At 51.8% G+C, this 8473-nt stretch overlaps 1 protein-coding gene across 1 annotated transcript in view; it reads left to right on the forward strand.

Annotated features, from left to right (window-relative positions):
• Positions 1-7691, forward strand: part of Acvr1b (activin A receptor type 1B) — a 42412-nt gene extending 34721 nt beyond the window's left edge. Inside the window, exons 8-9 of the mRNA XM_031356200.1 lie at positions 1871-2001; positions 4664-7691. Coding sequence (XP_031212060.1) covers positions 1871-2001; positions 4664-4789 — 257 coding nt within the window. The 3' untranslated portion in view covers positions 4790-7691. The remainder of the gene's footprint in view (positions 1-1870; positions 2002-4663) is intronic.
• Positions 7692-8473: the final 782 nt, after the last annotated feature.

The following is an 8473-nucleotide window of genomic DNA, read 5'->3' on the forward strand; positions in this document are numbered from 1 at the left end:
TTTTTTTTTTTTTGTTAATTTGGTGCAAAAATGTTTCGTGGCTTTAGTCTTTTGGGCTTCTAATACAAAGTACTTCGTGTTGTGGACAACCAGGGTAACCATTTACAAATCCAGAATGACTCAAGACTGAAATGCAGCATGCCAGCATTTATTCAAGGTCATTTACCTTCAGCAAGTTTTGCTGCTTTTGTTCTTGTGAAGGAAGATCTAACTCGTCACGGGGTTTGTTGGCCTGTGCTCGCCTCAGACTGAGGCTGAGGACCATAGGTTCAAGGCCAGCCCAAACTGCTTAGACTGTTAAGCCAAACAAGGGAAAAATAATAAAGAACAGCTTTACCTACATATCTGTTTGCTTGTATGCTTGGAATAGGGAATACAGGAGCCGTCCACTTCCCTCTGGGACTCTGGCTCCAGCGTCTAGCTCACTCTCAGCACCAGCAAAGGGAAGGTGCTTTCTTCTCCTAACATTGCAATGAACCAGTGAGTTCCCGTTCAGCAGGGTGGTGCATGCTTGAAGCAAGAGGACCTGAGTTCAAGTCTAGCCTGGTCTTCTTCAGGAGTTCCAGGACAGCCAGGGCTATGTAGAAAGATAAAATATGTCTCAGGGCTGTGTCTCAAAATAAAATAATAAAAGAAAAATAGAAAAAACTGTTCCGTTCAGATTTCTTTTTTTTTTTTAAAGATTTATTTATTTATTATATGTAAGTACACTGTAGCTGTCTTGAGACACTCCAGAAGAGGGAGTCAGATCTCGTTATGGATGGTTGTGAGCCACCATGTGGTTGCTGGGAATTGAACTCAGGACCTTTGAAAGAGCAGTCGGTGCTCTTAACCACTGAGCCATCTCTCCAGCCCCTGTTTAGATTTCTTAGTCTTATTTAGATTTTATCAGCTTTGGGCAGTTGAAAATGCTCAAGTGACCCTAGGAGTCTGATAGTTCCTAAACTTAAAGACTTTGGGGCTATAGTTGTCAAGTTTTGTTTTTGCTTTGTTTCTATTTGAGATGGGGCTATGAGACTCTCTTGAATCCAATCCTCCTGCCCCAGCCTCCCATATACCAGAACCAGATGCCCAGTCTGCTGTGCTTGCTGGGCTCCTAGGCAGTCCTTACACTGCGCTGCGCTCCTGTGCAGTCCTTACACTGCGCTGGGCTCCTGTGCAGTCCTTGCACTGCGTTGGGCTCCTGTGCAATCCTTACACTGCGCTGGGCTCCTGTGCAGTCCTTACACTGCGCTGGGCTCCTGTGCAGTCCTTGCACTGCGCTGGGCTCCTGTGCAGTCCTTACACTGCGCTGGGCTCCTGTGCAGTCCTTGCACTGCGCTGGGCTCCTGTGCAGTCCTTGCACTGCGCTGGGCTCCTGTGCAGTCCTTGCACTGCGCTGGGCTCCTGTGCAGTCCTTACACTGCGCTGCGCTCCTGTGCAGTTCTTGCACTGCACTGGGCTCCTGTGCAGTCCTTGCACTGCGTTGGGCTCCTGTGCAGTCCTTGCACTGCGTTGGGCTCCTGTGCAGTCCTTGCACTGCGCTGCGCTCCTGTGCAGTCCTTGCACTGCGCTGGGCTCCTGTGCAGTCCTTGCACTGCGCTGGGCTCCTGTGCAGTCCTTGCACTGCGCTGGGCTCCTGTGCAGTCCTTACACTGCGCTGGGCTCCTGTGCAGTCCTTGCACTGCGCTGGGCTCCTGTGCAGTCCTTGCACTGCACTGCGCTCCTGTGCAGTCCTTGCACTGCGCCAGGCTCCTGTGCAGTCCTTGCACTGCGCTGGGATCAATTGCCTTCTCCAAAGGACCCGGGTTTGCTTTAGTGAGAAATCGTTAGGTAGCATGGCTGTCCTTTCTCCTCCTCCTGCTGACTAGGTTGTTTTTTCCTCTCCTAGGAGTCCATGAAGAGTATCAACTGCCGTATTATGACTTAGTGCCCTCCGACCCTTCCATTGAGGAGATGCGAAAGGTCGTCTGTGACCAGAAGCTACGGCCCAATGTCCCCAACTGGTGGCAGAGTTACGAGGTAGGAGCTCGATTGACATCTGTGGCTTCTTCATCTGCCAAGTTTGTCTGCTAAAAAGCACATGTTTTTTAAATGGGCCAACTCCCAGGTTTGACTCTGAATGTATCCTGTATCTGTAACTCCAAAACGTAAAACATTTTTATCATTAGCATAGGTGCTTCAGCTAGAAAACTCCATGCCTGCTTCATGCTGTAGGTCAGTCATACGCAGCAGGCACATTGAAAATAGGTCACTTTCAGGCTGCAAGTGGAAGGCAGGCAGGCAGGCAGCATGCACGAGTGCCCCGTTCAGACGCAGTCCTGGCACGAGTGCCCCATTCAGACGCAGTCCCAGTCCCTGCTCGGTGCAGATTCTGAGGACCCAGAGTCACAGCACCTCCTGCCCAGGTGTTTCAGTTGCTGGAGGCTGGAGGCCTCTGACTGTGGTCGCTTTTCTGGCATTGTATAGATTAACCCTTTGGAGGGAGGTGACAGCCTAGAAGAAGGGAGTTCCTTGCCATAGGGAGGTCAAGGCAGGACAGACGAGAATAAGTAGACCTGGGAAGCATGTCAATGGCCTTGGGCAAGTCTGGCATCCGTCTTCAGGTGGCTTTAACAGACCTGTCAACCTAGAAAAGTGCCTTGAAGCCACCCGCTAGGGACATGCAGCCATGGTGTTCAGACCAGGTACCCCAGGAAGAGGCAGGCCTGAGTGAGACAGAGGCCTTTGTAGAAACTACAGATAGAGGGTTAGGGAAGGAAGAGTGGGGGGGAAGAGTGTGGAGGACTGGGGGAAGGCTTTGGGGGAGAAGAGCTGGAATTGCAGTCGTGGGGCACACGGGAGAAGAGTGCTACCATAGTCCTAACTGACTTGAGGCTCAAGAGTCCCACAGAGATATGTTTTCCCAGCAGGGCACAGCACCTTCATTCACAACAGTTTTATTTCTGCAGCTTCACAGTAACAAACAGAACATTTACAAGCTGACTTTACATCTACCACAGTCAAGCCACCCAACACATCTTTGTTTTATCCTTGCCTAAGATTGTGCTGAGAGCATTCCAGGTCAACTCTGGACAAATTTCAGCTCTGCTAATTCTGAAAACCAGTCAGAGTTAGGGCCTCCTCTTCCAATATCCTTGCCTTCCTACATAGGGAGAGAGCATGCCTCTACCTTTAAAGAGCATGGCCACCAGGGGGCGTTTCTGCACCTAGGAACCCGATTGAGGGCTCACATTTTTGCCAGTGCCTACCAGTTGCTTGTGGTTGCATAAGAGAGCAGTATTTTCCAAAATGCTTGGGTACCTTGGATTTAGCAGAGGGTGAGATGGGAAGAGCCGTCCTTCCCTGCTGCCTGTTCTCCACTTGCACCTCTGCCCCTTAAGGAAGGGAAAGCCTAGGGAAAAGCCTCAAGACATCATGGGGTGGATCTGAGCCGACGGAGGGACAGGCAGGAATGGGGTGGATCTGAGCCAACGGAGGGACAGGCAGGAATGGGGTGGATCTGAGCCGATGGAGGGACAGGCCGGAGATGAGCCAGTGCCAGTGAGCAAGGCTTCTGTGGGTCCCTCACTGTAGGTCCCTCACTGTGGTCCCTCACTCTGGGTCCCTCACTGTAGGTCCCTCACTCTGGGTCCCTCACTGTAGGTCCCTCACTCTGGGTCCCTCACTGTAGGTCCCTCACTCTGGGTCTCTCACTGTGGTCCCTCACTGTAGGTCCCTCACTGTAGGTCCCTCACTTTGGGTCCCTCACTGTAGGTCCCTCACTTGGGTCTCTTACTGTAGGTCTCTCACTGTAGGTCCCTCACTCTGGGTCTCTCACTGTAGGTCTCTCACTCTGGGTCTCTCACTGTAGGTCCCTCACTCTGGGTCTCTCACTGTAGGTCCCTCACTGTAGGTCCCTCACTCTGGGTCCTTCACTGTAGGTCCCTCACTCTGGGTCTCTCACTGTAGGTCCCTCACTCTGGGTCTCTCACTGTGGTCCCTCACTCTGGGTCCTTCACTGTAGGTCCCTCACTCTGGGTCTTTCACTGTGGTCCCTCACTCTGGGTCCTTCACTGTAGGTCCCTCACTCTGGGTCCCTCACTCTGGGTCTCTCACTGTAGGTCCCTCACTCTGGGTCTCTCACTGTAGGTCCCTCACTCTGGGTCCCTCACTCTGGGTCTCTCACTGTGGGTCCTTCACTGTAGGTCCCTCACTCTGGGTCTCTCACTGTAGGTCCCTCACTCTGGGTCTCTCACTGTGGTCCCTCACTCTGGGTCTCTTACTGTAGGTCCCTCACTGTGGGTCTCTCACTGTAGGTCCCTCACTCTGGGTCTCTCACTGTAGGTCCCTCACTCTGGGTCTCTCACTGTAGGTCCCTCACTCTGGGTCCCTCACTGTAGGTCCCTCACTCTGGGTCTCTCACTGTAGGTCCCTCACTCTGGGTCCCTCACTGTAGGTCCCTCACTCTGGGTCTCTCACTGTAGGTCCCTCACTGTGGGTCTCTCACTGTAGGTCCCTCACTCTGGGTCCCTCACTGTAGGTCCCTCACTCTGGGTCCCTCACTGTAGGTCCCTCACTCTGGGTCTCTCACTGTAGGTCCCTCACTCTGGGTCTCTCACTGTAGGTCCCTCACTCTGGGTCTCTCTCACTCTGGGTCCCTCACTGTGGGTCTCTCTGAGTCTCTCACTCGGGTGTCTCCTAGGCCTTGCGAGTGATGGGGAAGATGATGCGGGAGTGCTGGTACGCCAATGGTGCCGCCCGACTGACCGCACTGCGCATCAAGAAGACCCTGTCCCAGCTCAGCGTGCAGGAGGACGTGAAGATTTGAATGGTCTCTCTGCCTACACCAAGAACCCGGGCAGTGAGGATGACTGCAGCCAGCCACCGTGCAAGCGCGTGCTGTGGAGGCCTACCTCTTGTTTCTGCCCAACCCTCTGGCCAGAGCCCCGACCTGCAAGAGGGACAGAGCCTGGGAGACACACACGCACTCCCATTGGGTTTGAGACAGACACTTTTTATATTTACCTCCTGATGGCATGGAGACTCTGAGAGCAAATCATGTAGACAACTCGATGCCACAATTCAAACTGCTTGCAGTGGGAAGCAGAGCGAGCCCAGTGCACCTGGCATGTTGCCAGGAGTGGTGAGGGGTGTTGGGCTCACCCAGGAGCAGCCCCCATACCCTGTGGTCTACTGGGCTGCAGGTTTTTCTCCAGGGTCCAGTCAACTGGCACCAAGATACTGAGAGGAACCGGAAGTGTCCTCCCTCCTTCCCGTAGGCAGTCCTGAGCCACGCCATCCCCTTCTCTTCGTGGACACCTGGAGGGACTGCCCCTAGAGACACAACCTGCTGCCTGCCTGTCCAGCAAGTGCGCATGTGCCGAGGTGTGTCCCACATTGTGCCTGGTCCGTGCCACGCCTGTGCGTGTGCGTGTGTGTGTGTGTGTGTGTGTGTGTGTGTGTGTGTGCGTGTGTGTGTGTGTGTGTGTGTGTGTGTGTAGGTGTACACTTACCTGCTTGAGCTTTCTGTGCATGTGTAGGCCAGGGTGTGGCGGCCATACTGTCTCTGAGTGTTGCTGCCTCTCACGGTGAGCAGCAATGCAGTTAACCTGGTGCCCTCCTGAGGTGTCTCTTGTCCCCAGCCCCCTGCAGTCAGGGAGGTCCTCTCTTCTCAGCAGGCTGCTTGCCCACCCTGTGTCATAGGCTCTTCTCTTCCATTTTAGACCAGAACCAAAGCTGGCCCACTTGTCCATGGTAGGAGAGGCTTTTGGGTCAAAATGAGGGGGACTTAATGAGCAGAGAGAGAATGTAGGTGGCAGTCTTGGGTGCTGCATCAGCCATGGGAAATGAGCCAGCCCAAGGGCATCTTCCTCCACAGCCGCGAGGCAGGGCTGAGGAATCTGAAGCCAGAGCTTGGGACTCAGATTGGAATGTAACATCTGTTTGTCCCACCCCAAATTCTGCAAACTGCAGTGTATATTTTTGGTGGTGGTGGCGGTGGTGGGTTTGGGGTGGGGAGGGATGGGCTGCAGGACGTGGGGAGGGAGGCTGGGGTGGGAGGGAGGCATCTGCATGGCTTCTCGTACTGAATTCTCTGATCAGGGTAGAGAGAGGGAAAGGCTTGCATCCACTTCAGGGTCCCTGCTGAGGAGAGCGGTCTGAGCTGAGTATGGTGTTTAACCTAAGTGTAGTATTTAATGAATTCTAGAAGCCTGGCTGTGGGTGGTGATTTGGTCAGCATATCTTAGGTATATAACTTTGAAGCCATAACTTTTAACTGGAGTGGTTTATTTTAATTCATTTTATTTTATTTTATTTTATTTTGCGGGGAGGGTCAGGATTTTAACTTTAATATTATTAAGTTTTGTAAAAGGAGAACCATCTCTGCGACAATTACCTCTTAGTCTGTTTGTTTTTAAAGAAATTCCTAAAACAAACAAAACACAAAAATTCTCTAGATTCAAACGCACATAGTTCAGTCACTGGAAACGCTTGTCTTTGCACCTGAGCCTGGTCCCACCGAGCAGTGAAGGCTGCTTTTCCCCATGGGGGCTTGCTGTCTTGTATTCTCTGCGCCCTCGGCCCCATCCCATGAGCACCTCGGCCCTCTGCACATTGTCCGGCTGGCTGTATCCTTTCCAGACATTTGCTCAGCAAATTTGGGGTGCGTGCCTGCTGAGCGTTGACCCTAGGAGGATCTCTCCAGAGTGAGACAGGCTTGGGCGCTGCTCCTTGGGCCTTGGAGGGAGAACGGAATCATGTGAATGAGTGAGCACCCACTATTGAGACCAGAAGTGCTCATGGCTGGTCCTGAGAGCCTTTATGCGCTAGAATCGCTGTTCTTAAAGACCACTGAGGAACAAGAGTGGGCGCCTGTATCCCCTTGGGAAGAGAAGCCCTTAGTAAGCAGTGGGTCCTGGAGACTATTCATTGTGAGCCCTTCCTTCCTTCCCTGGGGAGGTGTGAGCATATACAGGGAAACTGTCTCCTCCAGCTTCTTCTGCCTCGGTTTCCCCATATTCTTAACCTTTCTATTTATTTCCTGGTGTCTAACTTCTTTCCTTACTTTAAAGGGATCTTCCTTTAATTCCTTGGCCAATTTACTGGCCACTGAAGAGTATCCCTTGAGTCCCAACTGTGTCTTTGGGGAGCCTCCTAACTCACCCCTGCTGACCTCCCACTTCCCACCCTGCAGCTGAGTCTCCGTGGTTACAGGTGATTGAACTGTAGAGTCCTCTCTGCCTCTGTTACCTGCCAGCAACGGCCCCACAGTGACTCCCACGCCACTGGACTACTCCCAGGAGACCTGCCCTCTGTGCAGCCCGGCCCGGCCGCCTCTCAGGAAGACTTGAGCAGGCTTTGGGGAAACCCCACTACCTCTCCATCACTCTCAACATTAAGCTGAGAGGTGGGAGAAGCCGAAGCTGTGGTTTGGCTCCCTGAGGCCACCCTGATCCACAGGGCCACCTGCACCTCTGGATTCTGGACTCACAGACCAACCAAGTCTAAGCCCGTTCTTAAGTCGCCCTCAAGGCCTCTGAACGGTATTCTCGGTACTTCTGTTTGTTTTTTGTACAATTTATTAGAAAGGACTGTAAAATAGCCACTTAGACACTTTACCTCTCCAGTATGCAAATGTAAATATATTGTAATATAGGAAATTTTTGTTTTAATATAAGAACGAGCCTGTCCAGTTTCTGCTGTACATTATTAAAGTTTTATTCACAGAACTGCTCTGATCCCATCTGCCTTCCATATGTAATGACTGCCCAGGGCTTGGCCAGAGTGGGGCCTAGGTCCCCTGTGTGCTGCACTTGGGCAGAATATGTTCACTGCTGACCTGGGCATTTAGGTCTTCTGGAACTGGCTTTGTGTAGTCTTTTAGCATTTTGGTCTGTTTATAAAAAAGAATTTTGGTTCTGGTTAGTCATGGGCCACTCACTCTCCAAGGCAGCGTAAGAGACACTCCAGTTTTACTTCTCTTGCCTCGACTGAAGTATGATTCTGAGTTCTGGGGTACTTAGGAGACTGAGGTGAGTCTACATGGTTTAGCTGCAATTTTCAGAGCATGGATGGTTGGTGCCTGGGCCTGGGAGAGCGGACTGAAGTCTCACACCATAGCCAACCTTATTCAGAGCATCAGACAGTTTATACTCTGGGAGTTAAGAAACGCCACTGGAGTAAAGTTCTCATCAATTCAAACTGCACATGGCAAAAACATGTTTTTCTTTAGAGGCTTGTAAACAAGTTAACGGTAGCCAGTTGTGATGAATGAATAGTCTGAAGAAAACTCCTGTGTGTCTCATCTGAGCGGGTCACAAAGCACATTCCGAGAACAATTCCAAGTTTTTGAAGAAACTAAAGTCACTAGACTCTTGTCTTATTTTCTTGGACATTTCTCACAAGCACTCGGAATTCTCCTCACATGGCTCCATTCTTGAACCATGTTCCAACAGGCTGGGTGTAACTGCTCTGGGCTGGAGGACCCAAAGTAACAAGTGTTAGGATCTCA

The sequence above is a fragment of the Mastomys coucha genome, unplaced genomic scaffold (genome assembly GCF_008632895.1).
Source record: "Mastomys coucha isolate ucsf_1 unplaced genomic scaffold, UCSF_Mcou_1 pScaffold11, whole genome shotgun sequence".
NCBI classification, from domain to species: domain Eukaryota; kingdom Metazoa; phylum Chordata; class Mammalia; order Rodentia; family Muridae; genus Mastomys; species Mastomys coucha.